Source organism: Pipra filicauda, unplaced genomic scaffold (genome assembly GCF_003945595.2).
Source record: "Pipra filicauda isolate LSUMZ 115617 unplaced genomic scaffold, ASM394559v2 scaffold80_size11013439_pilon, whole genome shotgun sequence".
In the NCBI taxonomy this organism is placed as follows: Eukaryota; Metazoa; Chordata; class Aves; order Passeriformes; family Pipridae; genus Pipra; species Pipra filicauda.
In genome coordinates, this window is record NW_024104987.1 from 4,813,665 (window position 1) to 4,829,760 (window position 16,096).

General features: G+C 40.8%; 1 protein-coding gene across 2 annotated transcripts in view; it reads left to right on the top strand.

Moving 5' to 3' along the window:
- Positions 1-15,889, top strand: part of MMD (monocyte to macrophage differentiation associated) — a 40,996-nt gene extending 25,107 nt beyond the window's left edge. For both annotated transcript variants that reach the window (XM_027749776.2, XM_027749777.2), the window contains exons 2-7: positions 4,843-4,924; positions 11,016-11,176; positions 11,958-12,032; positions 12,361-12,462; positions 12,832-12,901; positions 13,683-15,889. In XM_027749776.2, coding sequence (XP_027605577.1) covers positions 4,843-4,924; positions 11,016-11,176; positions 11,958-12,032; positions 12,361-12,462; positions 12,832-12,901; positions 13,683-13,883 — 691 coding nt within the window. In that variant the 3' untranslated portion in view covers positions 13,884-15,889. The remainder of the gene's footprint in view (positions 1-4,842; positions 4,925-11,015; positions 11,177-11,957; positions 12,033-12,360; positions 12,463-12,831; positions 12,902-13,682) is intronic.
- The last annotated feature ends 207 nt before the right edge of the window (positions 15,890-16,096 follow it).

Consider the following 16,096-nt stretch of genomic DNA (forward strand, 5'->3'; position numbering starts at 1 on the left):
GAGGAAATATCAGCCAATTTGGCAAGCTTTTTATGAATCTTTTAGATTCTCTTCAAAATCTTACCTGAATCTTCATCATGAAAATGTAGTGCTGATCTGTTTTGACCTGCTGGTGATTTTTTTTTTTTGTCTTTCCTCTTGAAAACAAAGAGCCTAGATAACATATTAGATAGTGAAGCATATATTTAGCTACTGAAGCAATTTTGAACCCCATTTAATGTGTGCTAATGCTGGTTTTGTAGAGTTACGCCCACCTTGTTGGAGTTTCTCATATGCTGTTATTTGTGGTTTATTGGGTCTAAATGGCTTCTGCTGCTGGAAAGCACAAAGAAAGAAAGACACAGAAAGGGATAATGTGCTTTTATGTTGATAAAAGGAAGTGTGAGGTCTTCTGAGCTGAATAAAGGAAATATACTTCCTGAAAGGACTAAAAAAAAATCCAGATCTTCAAGGCCGTTATCAGTGCTTGCTGTTTTTCCTGACATTTTGCTTCATGCTTAAAAGAATAATTCATTCAGCAGATGGGAATCATGAATAAGGCGAGATTTGATTTCCCTTCTGCAGTCTGGGGTCTAATCTTGCTGTGCTGCCAGACAAGTGCCACACAGAGATGTGCAATAGATTTTGGGATTTTGTAATTTATTTTTCTAAGCTGGATTTGCATGCAAAGATAAAGCATTAAGAACCCTCAGATTTTCCTCCTGCTTTGTCTCCCAAATACTATCCTCTCCTAATTCTGGAATCACTGTGAAACAGGCAGCATCTGCTCCTTGGGAATCAATGGGAGCTTGAGATTGGGGTCTCTCACAAAGGATGGATCAGTCCCTGTGTTTAGCATTTAAAATATTCAAAGTATTTCAAGATCAGAGCTCAAGCAGCGTAAAGGGAGGGATCTGAGTTTCTTCCCTCTTGTTTTAAATTGTCGTATGTCTTTCTCAATACCCCTTTTCCACTTATATTGGGAGTGTGCTCATCAAAGAAGGTTGTTTGCGTGCTGTGGAATTCTGGAGCTTGGACTTCCTTGGCCTCAAGCAGATGTTGAGCATTGAGAATGCATTTAAATTGTGAAAAGCAACTCATTGCTCATCTCAGTGTGAAAGCATCCTACTCTCCTGGCTGGCTGCAAGCAGTTCTTAGTCTCTTAATTTCAGTAATTTCATATTCTGGTGTTGAAGGCATTAATATTTTATATTGGAGATCTTGGATTGTCGGTATCTGAAATGGAGAAGTATTTCTGTTTTCTTGTGAGATGTGCTGCAATATCCCCTGATTAAATTACTCCAGTTTCACCGGAGCCCTGCAATTAAAGAATGCATCAGAGATTTGCTAGAAAATCAAAAGGCTTCACTTAGAAGCCTTATAATTCTGTAAATTATAGTCCAGTTCAGTGGGACTTTATCAGACTGTCCTGCATTTGATAATAACCTTAATGGTTGTGTTAGAGAGAGCCTTTGTTTGGGAGTAAACAGCATCTGAATGCTGTAAATTGAGCTTCCACTTTTAGGAAGGTGAGATTATAATTCTCACAATTATCTTTTCCAGAAGAGGCAAACGTGACCTGTAGACAGGAGGAAGAACAATGTCCCTGTGTTTCAGTATTCATGTGGCAGAAAACAAGAAGCATCTGTTGTTGGTGGAGTGGGGTTTATTTATTTATTTATCTCTAAGAAAGAACAGAGCAGTTTCTGCCTCTAGAATGTGGATAAATCTGTAACCACATTGTTCTGCCTTCATGTTGCAGTGTCATACATCCCTGTAACTGCAGGAGTACATGGCTGACTTCAACTGTATGTGTCAAAATAATTTCTCCTGGTTTCGATGTGTACTTCAGTAATATCACAGAGCAGCTATTTTCAAACTTCAGGTCTGTTCCTTAAGACATTAAGCCTGAACTGTCAAACTGGAAAGGAGAGAAATGTAAGGGAAGCTGCAATTATTGCCCTGTGCAACCACCTCTTTGGTGATCCTCCCTCTGAAGTTGTTCCTGATAACATTTATAAATAATTAATTATCAAAAGGAAGGGGGAAGGAACTGAACCTTTGCTCTACTAAGAGCACTGCCTGTGAGAAGTGGCCTGAGCAAATGTGCTCGTGTTTGATGCCTGGGTCTTGCAACCTGGTGCAGTCGGTGCCTTTCAGAAGGGAGAGGGTCACATGTACAGCAGAGGTGCTGCTGGGGTGTTGTGAGACCCGTTTTTTAAGGCAGAGGTAAAGCTGAACTCCTACCAAAACACACCAGTGGTGGTGTGTTTTTGGTGTAAACCTGGGGGTGAAGGGGATGGGTGAAGTGTCGCTGGTTCCACCAGAACCCTCTCTGGTGGAGAAAGAGCGAGTTTGGGATGTCAGGACGTCCAGTAAATCTTTCAACAGCCGTGTTCCTGACCATTTTTGTTGTTACTGTATGTAAAATGAGAATAAATGTTTGAAATGTTTTGTAAGTGCAAAGTTCTCTGAAATCTGGTGCTTGTCTGTTTTGCCAGCCTGAAGTTACCACACATGAACGGATATTTGCATTGTTCCTGTGATGCCACAAAGGGGAAAAAACCCCAACTCCTTGTGTAGATAACAGAGCAAGGATGGCTTTGTTACTGTTTTTGTGTTCTATTCTGCTGCTGCTAACTGTCTTCAAATTACTGAGAGCAAGGGGTTCTAATTTCTGAAGTGTTCGTTCAGAATTCTGTCTAAAATCTAACATTACCCCGAGCTCTGTTGTGGCTGCTTTAGAAAGATGGAGTATATTTTCTACTAAATAAACGGAAAAAGAATTACAAGTAGTCCTCTGCTGGATAATAGAACATCCCATTAGCAGGCTATCTTCAATTATTTATAGATTTTTATATGATAATAATATCTTACATAGAAATTAGGAACAGTGGGAGTTATAAAGCTACTACTGAGTATAAGCTTATTCCTGTTGGTTCTTCAACTTTGGGTTTCTTTTTCTTTTTTTTTATTTTTTTACTTCTTGTGGAACTTCTAAGTACCATCACAGAGAAATGCAATAATATTCTAGATGTGATCAGTGAAAAGTTTCCCATGACTTTGAATTTATGGAGTTGGGCAAGGGCAGTCTGAGCCTGGTCACTCGCTGAGCCAACAGATGCTTTTATTTTTAAATGTTTTCCTAATTTGGAAGCAGAACTGAGTGAACTGAATGTTCCAGCTTTAGAGGATGCAGAGGTGGTCTTTAGCAGCTGTTGAAGACCTGTAAGCACTGGACAACAAATGTTTTGTGAGTGTGTATATGATGATGGTGTCATTGTCCTCTTGGAGAGGAGAGCAAGGTGACACTTGTCACTGACAAAGGAATTGACGTTTTTTAACCATATATTAACTCCTGCAGTTACTAATTTGCTACCAACCATTTATACTCAGTGTCTGTGAATTAAATTCACATTTGTCTTATCCTTTGTATTAGTAACAACTGAAACTGTTTCTTGAAGGTGCCACAATTTGGGGAGGGATCATGATGCTTTTGTTTTATCATTGCTGCTACATTTTCATAGAGGAGCTTAGAAAAAAATGGTTCACAAATCACTTAATAAGTCAGCCAAGACAACCAAATGAAATATCCCACAGATTTGGAACTGCTTACTCAAGATTTGGGTTGGATTTTTTTGGTTGGTTGGTTGTTTTTCCCTGGGTTGAGGTCAGCCAGTATTTTATGGATGTCATAAGAATAGGACTCATTTTGACTTAAGCCAGGAGGACATGGGGAAGGACCAACGTTTGTCTAACAAGCTTTTTACATAAATCTTGCTAAAAAGCTGCTCTCAGTTGTGAACATAAAGACATATTCTCTGTTTGTTGTGAAGCTGTTCCTGGTTTGTTGGATATGTGACTAATTGTCAGTGCATGGTTTTATAATAAACCATTCCTGGAGTAAACAGGAATTATTAGTGAAGGAGAATCCCTTTCATGGGACAGTCAGCTGTGCTGGGATAACACACAGTACTGGAGCTGGAGCAGTTTATAGCTCTGATTTAACTGCTTGCATATAGATGTGTGCTGGCTTTTACAGAAGTTTCTACACAAATCTAAATTGTGTAGTTTCACAGAAACAACTCAAGTGTTTGGGTATTTTACTACAGTGAAATGAAACGTTTGCATTGGCAAGTTCTTCCAAAGCTTTCTCAAGTTTCATCGTATTCTGTTTGGCTTGCACAGGCTGTGTTTGGTGTGATTGTTTGTTTGTTAGGTAATGTTTGAAAATTCCTAGAGAAAAAGGTGGAATGTCTATGGTAAACCTCTTGAAATTTTTCCTCTTCAGAGTTGACCGTGAGAGTTTCCTTTCATCCCTGTGTATCTCGAATCTTAGTTACAGACACAAGATGGGATTGGCCTTAAAGAACAAATGAGCCATCCAATACTCCAAACACAAATATTGCTTGCTATAGGAATCAAAAAGTCAGTGTTCAGGTTGGTTTATTCCAGGGTGTTGAAGAACTGGATTATTGCTGTAGTTTCGAGAACTTCTTAAAAGAAGAGTAACCCTTGGCAGCTATGAAGTCCAGATTTCAAGAGTAATTCAAGTCCATATTACCTAATTTAAATAGGAAGTAGTTCATTCTTCATCTGACCAAGCTGTCAGAAAAGAGGGAGTCTTGATGTGTGGGAAGCCTTGATGGAAGATAACCAAGCACTGCGACAGGCAGGCACAGAAATCACTTTAACGTGTGCTGCTGGTGGGGAGGACCTGGGAGAACTCAGGTTAAATACCAGTTACTCTGAACGTGTCTGTACTTATAATTCTTAACACTGCTAGGCTGGAGATATTCCTTCAGGACACTCCAAGAGATGGTTTATTAACTTGCCTAAAAGTACCTCTTAATTATTCAACAGGTTCATGAACCACCCAGCTCCAGCCAACAGCCGCTACAAACCCACTTGCTATGAGCATGCTGCTAACTGTTACACACATGCAGTAAGTACAGTTCTTTTTTTTCCTCTTTTTCTCTTTCTTTTTTGTTTTTAAACCAGATGTTTCAGTAAATTTTTGTGGGTTTGGATTGCTAAATGCTCACCTTTGCCCAAGTGTATTCATATTTACGACCTCACTGGTTTTGTGTGTATAAGCTTTAGCTCTGGCAGTCCAGAAAATCAGATGTTTGGTGGTGGCTGGCGCCTGTTCTGAATCTCTAGGAGCTCCAGATGCTTCATAAGGTTCCTTTTTAGCAAAGTTATAAGTCTTTACATTTTTCCTCTCTCCCAGTCAAAGGATGCCTAGGAGAAAGGGAATATAGGCCAATAATAGTTAACCCTGCAAGGTGGATTTCCCAGTTCTGTGCTGACATAATATTGTGTACTGCAAGTACAAGAAAGCTTTATCCATGTTCAGGTAAAGGCTTCATCAGACTCATGTGGGTATGAGCTAGAAAAGCTGGACTGGCTCAGTTCTGATACTTGATATCTGTGAATCGATTCTTCAGGAAATCTGCTGTTTTGCAAAGAGGCACCAATAGTGCTGACAGCCTTGTGAAAACTCCCACTCTGTCCTTATTTTCATAACTTAAAGACTCATTCTACATTTGAATATACAATATAGACATACAGAATAAGGAAAGCAGTCCCCTTTGCTGGTTGTTCTTTTTTTCTTTTAGTAATTAGGAAGTTTAATTTGCTGTCTGGCACTTTGAAAAGGACTTAAAAATGTGTTTGTTTGTTTTTTGAGATAGCATTTGCCCTTTTATAAAAGCAGCTTGTGCTTCTCCTCAATCCCTTGTTTAACTCCAAACATTTGAAGTATGTTTGACTTTGTCCTCAGTCCCTTATCTCCAGAGTGTCTGAGTGAGCTGCAGAGCTCAAGGTAGTGCCCAGGACTCTTCAGCTCTAGAAAGAGCTCTGTTCTTAAGGATCCTTTGTGAATATTTTATAAATAACCAACATACAGCTCCATGGTGCTGGCAAAAACAGAATCACTTGGTTTTTACACATAGAAAAGTTAACTGAAGCTTCTGTGTTCCTAAGCCAAGGGTCTCATGTACAGCATTATGTAAATATATGCTTACTTGCCTAGGGAATGAAGCAACATTCTGTTAGTTAGCACAAATATGTAGTTTATCTCATAATCCTTGTGCAAATCTTGTTTGCTCTGGCCAAAAAGTTAGATTTCAAAATATCTGGCTGAGGTTGCTGTGCTCCTTAGCAATTTTAGCTTTCACCTAGTTGAAAAACAGGCATGTCTTATTTCTGCCTGTTAGCAGGAGGTTACAGCCAAGATGCATCAGTATTTTTTGGAATGCTGCAGTCTGTGCTGTCTGATTACCTCCTGAACAGTCAAACTATGTGCTAAAACCTACCATGAACTGTTAAAATTAAGATGGATGCAATAACTAACTTTTGATCAATAATTAAAGGCTTGAAATTGAATCTAAGCTGGGAAAACAGTGGATTATACAGAAAAAGCTTCTCTGTGTCACAGACTGTTATTAAATGTTAGATGGTCAAAGGGGTGAGTCTTTGCCATAGTGTGAGTTTTCAATTAGACATTGCTAATTCTAACCAGAATTTAGCAATGGCTCTCCATAAAGGTTTGGAATAAAGAGATATATTCATAATTCAGGAAGCAGTCAACTTGTAATTTATGAGTGGGGCTGTACTCCTCAGCAGGTATCCCATCTGGTTTTTGACTTAAAATTACACAGGAGTCAGTTTAGGCAGTTGCTTAATAAAAAAATCCCCAATGATAAATGAGGGTACAGAATCCCAGGCATAGCTTCTTTTGCTACAATGCTTAAAAGGTAACTTTTTGTGGCAGAGTGAGGCATCTTCAAATTTCCAGCTAGTAAGGCTATTTAAAATGCCTTGATTTTTTTTTTTTTTTAGCTTTAAATGAAGCACTGCCTTGCCTTCAGACAGTAGGAGACAGGAAGGGCAACTCAGTAGTTGAAAACAGAGACAGAAAAGACTGTTCTCTGTGTTTAGAAGAACAGGAAGGAAGCAGTGCATGAGAGAAGCAGGGGTTGTAAGAATTGGAGTTGTAAGGTAAGCTAAGTCTGAGGGGAGGGATGGCTCTTTCATCATGAAACTTTCTAGTGTACATAAGGTTTATCAGACAAAAGATGTGCCCTGTTGTGTTAAAACCTCAGAATTCAGGCATGGCTTGCTTTAATACTGCTCAAAAAGTTTCTTCCAGCTACCTTAAAAGGAGGAACTGTTCTTTAAATTAAGCCGTGGCCTCTATTCCAGGCTGGATTTGTGCAGCGCTTGGAAAAATAGAAGTAAAGTAAATATTTAAAAAACGAGACTTGGAGCATTTAGCAGGACATGTGAGCACAGGAGAAGGGGTCATCAAAATCTGAGAAGGGCTCCTGTGATGAAAATGCCTCCGTTGCACCTGACTGTAGGAAGAGTTTCTCTGCACTGTGTGTGGCACAGCACAAGGTGCCCGTGGGCTTCCCACTCCATGGCACTGGTCTCCTTCTTTGAGGGGACAATTGCTGAGTAGGGAGAGATGGTACTTGGCTTCAGGAGGGCACTGCTGGACCAGGCAGCTGGACATGGACAGCCCTTCATGGCTCCCTCTACGTGTCACACGTGATTTTTGGCAGTTTTGTGGATCTTTCTGTTGTCTTCCTTTCCCAAGAGGAAGAGTATGGACCATCTTTATGCCCTCAGTGCACAGAAAATAACTTAATTTGCCATATTTGTTATGTGCAAAAGCAAAATTTCCAACAGATTTTTAAACCTCACTGTGGGAGAAATTGTGTACAGAAACGAAGAACACAGATAAAACACTGGCCAGTGGAGCAGAATCCTGAGCAGAATCCCAGACAGAGGGAAGATACTTTGCTCTAAGTTGGTAACCAGAGAGTGTAATTTCCCTGAAGTGGGTCTGCTCAGGTTTCTTAAAGATTCCTGCCTATAGCTGTAAATAAAAATATTTTATTCCTTTGTCTTCCTCCTTATTTCAAAGGGGTTTTTACTTTCATGCTCTCATTTCGTTCTGGCATTTGTCTAGAAAACTTAGGAAACTGTTGCCTTCTCTTTTGTTCTGCACCTCTCTCTTCCAGTGAGAGATCATCCACTTGTGATGTAGCCAGGATTAATCAAGGTGCTAAAATTAGCAAATTGGAGTATCACAGTTCTGGGTTTGTTCTCAGTACATTAAGTTACTGGGTTTGATGATAATCATTTGGAAGAGTTGCACTCCTTGATGAAAATAAGCAAAGGTTTTGTGACTTGTAGCTGTTCTTTTCCTGAGAATATTGGCAACTTAGAAATGCTGTGTCATCACCCTGAAATGACACGGCACAATCACACTCATTCTCTTAGATCTGATCCTCTGGCTACTGTTTTTGGTGAGTATCCCTCCTTTTAAAGGACTGATAATTGCTTCTCCCTTCTGAAGGCTGGAGATTAAAATGTAGTTCTTGTGCTGGAGACTTTTCAAATGAACATGGGAAAATCTGCCTTGTTTTGTCAATTGAAGTGTTGTGTTTCTTTTGTAAGATGGATGAAGCCCATTGTACCATATGTTATCTGTCATGGCATTGCTATCTAAAGGACTTTTATCCAGTTGGCTGGAGCAGCAGGGTATCATTTCTGGATTTTGTATTTAATCTAACTATTTTGGGTCCAAAAAACAGAGTAATAAAACATCTCTTGTTTAGTCTGACTGTTCCCATGGTGCCTATCAGGCACAGAGGGGAAAGTGTTTCCAGATAGAATACTTAAAATAAAACAGTCAGTCCTTCTCCTGGGGTATAGAGCTGTACCCTGGCAGAAGGGGAATTGTTCTGCAGAGCCAGGACAAGGCAGAAAAGGGACTAAATCAGGTCTTCCTTCATGTGCTCATTTGTACTCTTCATTCTGAAGGTGCAGAGAAGGAAGTGATAAGAAAATTGCTTATTTGTTTTAACCCTATTACTTTAGATAAAATAATTACTGGGAAAAGCTGATTGACACTGAACTTTGTTATGGCCTATTTGAGCATCACACATCAAAGCTTAACTTGTGAAATATTTATTTGAACATATCAGTAAAAAGCTGGGGTATCTGTGTAAGAAAGGCAAGTTATTCTGTGTAGTATCTAAATCTTGTTTCCCAAAGAGGGCTTCCTTCCTCTGAAATGGTCTCGAGCAGAGCCTCTGAGCAGCTCATTCCTCGGCTGTTAGTAGGGAATTAGGAGGGATTTTCTATTTTGCCTTGTACCTGTGGGTACATAATGTCCCTGAAACCTTTTAGTTGTCTCTCAAGTTTAGTCAGAGCTGAAATTTGCACTAGAAATTGGGAAGGAAACTGATAAATGTGGATGCAGTGGGACTGCACAGCCTAAAGAAACACGGTTACAACACTATTCTGGGGCTGAGTATCCTCCTGTGTCCTGCAGAACCCAACTGAAGCAACTGTCACATCTCATCCCTTCCTGGCTGCCTCAAGGGCTTCAGCCACGCTTCAAACTGTGTGTCATATGTGGAAAACAGGAGTGACTGATCTCCTTCAGCCTTCCCTGAATTTGGGGGCTGTCTGGGATATGTGTATGGAAACTTAGGGTTTGTGATAAACGAGGAGCCAGACTGGCAGACTATGTTTGGCCTGAAAGTGCCCAAAGTCAACTTCCACAGTCTCATTCCAGAGCTCAGGAAGTGTTTTCACCTCTGGTCCCAGTGCTGTGGATAAAGCAATGCCATACTTTTCATTTCCATGGCTCTGCAGCTTTGGTGTAAATGTACTAAATTTTGCAAAACATAGGAAAATACAATAGTAACGAAGCTACAGCTGATGTGCTTGAAAGCCAGAAGGAAAAGCTGCTTCTTTTGTGTTGTTAGCTCTCTGGATCAACCAGTTGCTTATTAGATCCATTTGCTTTGCTCTGCATCCTCTGCACTGATCAGAGCCTCGATGTCTCCTGGTCTGTCAGTAGAAAAAGGACAGACAGTGCAGGCCAGGCCAGAACTTTGATCTCTGAGCTATCAAACCTGTAATGCAAAGTGGCCAGATTTGTTTAAACATTGCTTGTTCCTGGCTTTATTGTTTAGCATACAGACTTGGGTTAAATTATAAAGAATTTAACCTAAGAAGCTTATTTGCAATTCAAGTGAACCAATTAGCATCTTAAGACACACTGTAGGGCCTGGAAGGGAACTGGTGCAGTATTTTTAACTAGAAGGCTGACAAGGATGTGCCTTGATAGTGGAAGCAGAGGGGTAGAAATATCTGAGCCAGTTGCTTCTCTTCTTTAGATACTTGTTGGACATGGTTTTTTTTTATTTTGTTTGGGTTATCTCCTCCTCCCCTTTTTTCCTTTTTTTTTCTGAAGGATACAAAGGTGCATCGTGTATTTTATTCTGGAAAGGGGGGTAGTTTTAAATGTATGTGAAGCCTGCAGCCCATTTCTTGGATGCTTCATGCAAACATGCTAATTCTAGTTCCATCATGGTGTTCAAACAGTGCTTGTTTGGGAAGATGTGAATTAAAAATGCTTGAGAGGGAGGTGGGAAGGAAAACAGACTTGGATACACTGCATTAAAAGAACATCTTTGTGCATTAAGAATCTGCTCATGAGAGAAGTTTGCAGCTGATTTATTTATGATATCTAAAACCCAAGTTCTGCAAAACTATTGCTTAATTCTCTCAACTGCACACTGCTAAATGCTTTGTTCTTTTCATTTGGGATTCAAGTTTATTTTGGTTTGTCCTGTGCTCTGCCTCTGTGCACTAGAGGTGGCTTGAATCCAATCTGGAGTAATATCAGCATGGTTTTAAAGAAACGAAGCAGAGTGTGAAAATAAAACCACTGCTAAGACTTGGCAATTTTTTCTGTCTGATTTTATGTCGTGGCTGGAGGAGCTGGTAACCTTCCCTGCTACCATGGGAGGAGAGATTTAGCACAAACAGCTACAATTGTTGCCTGAGCCGTCCTCCAAGATGCTGCTGTGTCTTAAAACTCAATGACAAACTTTCTGTGGGTGGGGACAGGCCATATGGCCTCGCTGCAGCTCTCCCTGCCTGCTGGTGCTGCTCTGTGGGTGGTACTGCGGGGAAGGCTTAACAGAGTCCCTTTGTTTCCCCAGTTCCTCATTGTGCCCGCGATTGTGGGCAGTGCCCTCCTGCACCGGCTGTCTGACGATCGCTGGGAGAAGATCACGGCGTGGATGTACGGGGTGGGGCTCTGCGCCCTCTTCATCGTCTCCACGGTGTTTCACATCGTGTCTTGGAAAAAGAGTCACTTAAGGTATCGGGAGAAGACGTTTCACTTTGTTCTGTGATGTTTTTCCGTTGTGTCTCTCAGTCAGAGCCGGTTTTCCTGCAGGCTGGAGTGGTGCTTTTTACTGAATCCTGACAAAAACCACCCTCGATTCTGTCGGAAGAAATAGTGAGCCAAGCTCGTGTACAGATGAGCTTCAATGTCTGCTGCTTTTTCACAAAGAAAACATGTGTTTTTGTAGGCCCTAGTGGCTCTTAATCCAGAAGCAGAATGGGAAAAACATAGTCTAAGTGGATGATGGATAATACCCCACTGCAGAAATGAGAACACTGTGTGGGACTATGGCATGCTCAAGTGCTTTGAGGAACACAGAGTTTGCCAAGAGAATTATAACACAATAGCCAGCTAACCAGCAGAAAGCCTCTCTGGGAGCAAGGCAGCAAAACTGACATGTGATTTATTATTTATTTTTTATTTTATTTTGTTTTTTTGGTCCCATTATGACCCCTGTGTAATTCTGGGCTGTAAATTGGACCTAGCCAGTAGTCACTAAATAGTTTCTGGATGAGGCAGAGTTGATGTGACAGCTCTACCTCCCTGCCAGGGAGCAGGATGCACGGTGGGGTGGAGCAGGGAAGAGGAATGGAGGAGTGCTCAGCTCTTAGTGTCTCTCTCCTTCCACGTGGCTCTAAGAGGTCATGGAGCTGATGGGGTTTTCCCCAAAGTAATTCCAAAGTGCATCAGGAGAATGAGATGATACAAAAATCTTTGCCAAATGTGCCCTGGTGACTCGCTCTCTCTCTGCCAGGACAATGGAGCATTGCTTCCACATGTGTGACAGGATGATGATCTACGTCTTCATCGCAGCCTCATACGCCCCATGGTAAGGAACTGCCTTCCAAAATCTGCAGGTACCTTCTTAGGTGCAACTGCCCACATTCTGTGCTGTGACAGGCAATGTAATGTAACCTCCTGGGGCTTGCTGAACAGAAAGTAATGTTAGAAAACATTAGAAAGTAGTTTATTTATTTTCCACGTACCCCATCAATGCAAACCCCTTCTGCCTCTGTGGGTGGAATGTCCCAGTGCCTGCTCCCCCATCATGCTGAAGTTAAAGCCCTGAATCTTTATTTACTTTTGTCAAGCCCCACTACCAGTGTGTCAGTGTGTTCATCCATCACTTCTGTCTCTTGAAACCTTTGTGCCTCCAGGTTAAACCTCCGGGAGCTGGGACCTCTGGCATCTCACATGAGATGGTTTATCTGGCTGATGGCTGCTGGGGGAACCCTCTATGTATTTCTCTACCATGAAAAGTAAGAATTATTCTTTGCATTTGACTTCAAACTGAAAATCATCCTCAGAGAACAAGACTAGACTTTTTTTTTTTTGGTTTGGGAGATGAGCTACTGAGGTTCTCATCCAGTAAGAAAATTTAAGTTGTCTCACTAGTTCCTCATGCAAGTGAAGGCATCTAGGCAGTATTTAGAGAAGGTATTGCCTGCAACTGTACAATGCTGATAAATACTAGAGTAATTTTGTCATAAAACATTAGTGATGTCTCTGCATGGAAAACTTTGTGAATAATTTAATGGACCCATGCTAACATAAAACTTCTTTTTACTGTTGAAGGAGATGTTCATCCTCTTGTACCTTTTTAAATGACTCAAATCCTTCCTTTTTAGGTATAAGATCGTTGAACTCTTTTTCTATTTAGCGATGGGATTTTCTCCTGCTCTGGTAGTGACTTCCATGGTAAGGAATGTGACTATTACAAACAAACTTGCCTTTTATAACTAGATTAGGTTCAGTGCAGCTCAATTTTTTGGAAAAAATGTTTATTTTAGTCCACCATAATTGTAAATATTCTCTGCAGAAGAACCAAATACAGCTGGTTATATTTTGGATCTACCTTTCAGTGAAGTGCTGCCTTGTTTTGTTAAACCTGGGCTGCACTGGGGAGATAAACAGAGCTTGGGTTTCTTGATGCATCTGAAAAGTATCCTACTGGCTCTTGTCCACTTCAAAACTTTGACTATCATTTATTTATAGTTACACATTTTAAATAATGTTGATTAACCCTCTCTGCTGCTGAATACAAAATAAATATAAATGATACAAATCTGACATCTTCTCAAGCTAATGCCTTAACTGCTGCACTGAATGCTGTACCAAAACCTTGTTGAATGTTTCATCCAACCAGTAGGAGTTGCTTTAAACTCAAGTTTGCACACAGTAACGTGGTTTTCTTTGTCTCTGCTAATGAGCATGAAGCCAGCCATCGGACTTGTGTTGGTTCTTGAGTTATGCTGTCATAACTTCCACAGTGCTGTTGGGACACAGTATATAAATATATCACTGTGTATTTCACAAAGTGTGATATAAATACACTGCGTTTCTCCTTGTCCAAGATGTTCTGAGCTGTGACACCCACCTTCCTTTGCTCAGGGGGGGAGGAAATCACTTTGCATTTTACACATGAAAAACTCTTTGCCCCCTTCCCAGCCCACGCTGACCTGTCCCTGTTTGTTGACAGACCAACACGGAGGGGCTGCAGGAGGTTGCCTGGGGAGGTTTGATCTACTGCCTGGGCGTGGTGTTCTTCAAGAGTGATGGAGTGATCCCCTTTGCCCACGCCATCTGGCACGTCTTCGTGGCCACAGCAGCTGCTGTCCATTACTATGCCATCTGGAAGTACCTTTACAGAAGTCCTGCAGACAAAATTCGTCACTTATGAGAGACAGATATCTATAGGTATAAAAATAATCTGCACTCGGCCTCTGTAACAGTATTATTTGACTTAAGGAATTCGGGGAAATTGGAAAAAAGTTGCACAGCAAAACTGCACTGACTTTGGTAGTTCTGTGAACACAATTACTGTGAACTGATGTTTGTGTCCTGCCATTGCCCATCACATGGCAAAGTGCTGTAAATAACCAAGATACTGTACTGCAGTACCAAGAGTCCATTCCACGTTAGCAGAACTGGCTACCTGATGTTTACAAACAAATTTTGTATCCTAGTTTAATTTTACGATTTTTAACTACGTGAATTTTTCTAAATTAGCGATTGAAATGGGGAAGTCAGTGCAATAGTGCAAACGTTAACGCTCTTGATTTGAAATTGGTTTCTATCACCTTTCCACTAGTCATTTCTTGAACATGAATCACAGACAACTAATCTACTTTTACCACTCATTATCTTGGTATAATGTGAAACTTTTATAGAAACTTTTTTGTGTTTTTTGTAAACTTTAAAAGTACATTTATTGAACTGAAGACACACAACTGTCATCTATGCAGCTACTCATGTTGCAAACTCTTGCAAGAAATGGTTACATTCCACACCCTGTCCTGACAAGCAAACCTTGTACCTCTTCCAAAGGTTGTGTTAAAGGTGTCAGTGTAGTAACCACTTTTACAAACAAAAGATCTAAATGTGATTCTGCTGAGTTCTAACATGACAGCACTCTGCTGGTCTGTAGTACCACTGAAACGGACCTTAACTTGGTTTTATTTGTGATGAAGTGCTTTAAAGGGAATAGTTGAGGTGATTGTCTCCTCGAGGTTCCCAGTCCTGCCCAGCCTGGCGCTGGTTGGGGTGAAGGCTGGGAGATGTGAAGGGAGGGGGGCAGCTGATGCTCCCTGTCCAAACCAGTAATTTCTCCAGGGCTGTAACATTAAGGCTTGGATTTCCAGAGGGATTTAAACCCACCAACAGAACCTGGTCCCACCAGCTTTTGTTGGGGTGGTTCTGCTGGGAAATCCTGCTCAGAGCAGGTTCAGGGCATCACTGACCACCCAGAGCTCGTGGTTCTCCACGAGCACAGCCTTCCAGGGAGCAGAGCTTGGGGAACTCGATGTGGTGTCATGCTGGGGCTTCACACAGTAAAACTGGTCCTTGTTGCTGTCTGTCTGTACAGGAAATCCAGCTGTGGTAGCGAGTCATGACTGTAGAACACGTGCTGTAATGACCAGTGTAGAAGAGTCATTGTAATACTGTTTGCCCAATAATTGTATCCTGTCCCACTATGTAATGAATGTCTTATATTAAGATTGACTTTATCCTTTTTCTAATTTACTCGGTTTTTCATGTCAGTATTTAAAAACAAAACCAAAATGCGTTGCCTTTCTCAGATTTTGTTCTGGATATTGCCTGTCTGCAAACAATGAGTAGCAAGATAGGGATGTTTTAAAGGTCCCGTTCCACTTAGATTTGCCAGAGGGCAGCAGGTTTTAGAATATTTACATTTGTACAGGGAATTTACAAGAGGGACAAACTTTAAATTCAAAGTATTGAAGAATTGCTGTGTGGTGTTTAGCAGGTGATCAGAGAAGAGGCACCACCACAGAAGAATAATGAACTGCCCCAAAAGAGAGCAAAGAGAAGAGCTGGGCAGGTAATTCCTGCTGCAACAGTCTCGCACATCTGGATGCCTCAGTTTTTTAACATTGTGTCTATTTTAATATTTTCCACTTTTTGTGAGTTCATATATTTTGTTGAAATGCAGTACTGTTAAAACCACTAAAATATACGTGTAAAGGTTTTCTGTAGTCGAAAGTGAAACTATTTGCTTGAGTATGTTTTAATTTTAAGTTAATTTTTCATGGCATTGCTTTTTGGAGTGTTTGAAATGGTTTTTAAAAAATTTCAATTCGCCAAAAATATTTTGAATTACTGTATTCTAGTCAATATGATACTGAATGTACTAGACTAACAATAAACATTTGGTGCAATTTGGAAGCTCTTGTATTCTTGGTGGTTATTCTTTTCCCCCTTCAGCACTTACCCAGGTAAGTCAGGGATGGACACTGCTGCCACTCCTGGCACAAGGGATCCCAAGTTGAAGCTGATGACCCTCATACTTGCTCAGTCAATGCTTTAAAGGTAGTAGGAAAGTCTGCAATCCAAATTATTTAATTTGTGGTATGGAAAAAAGTATATTTCTGT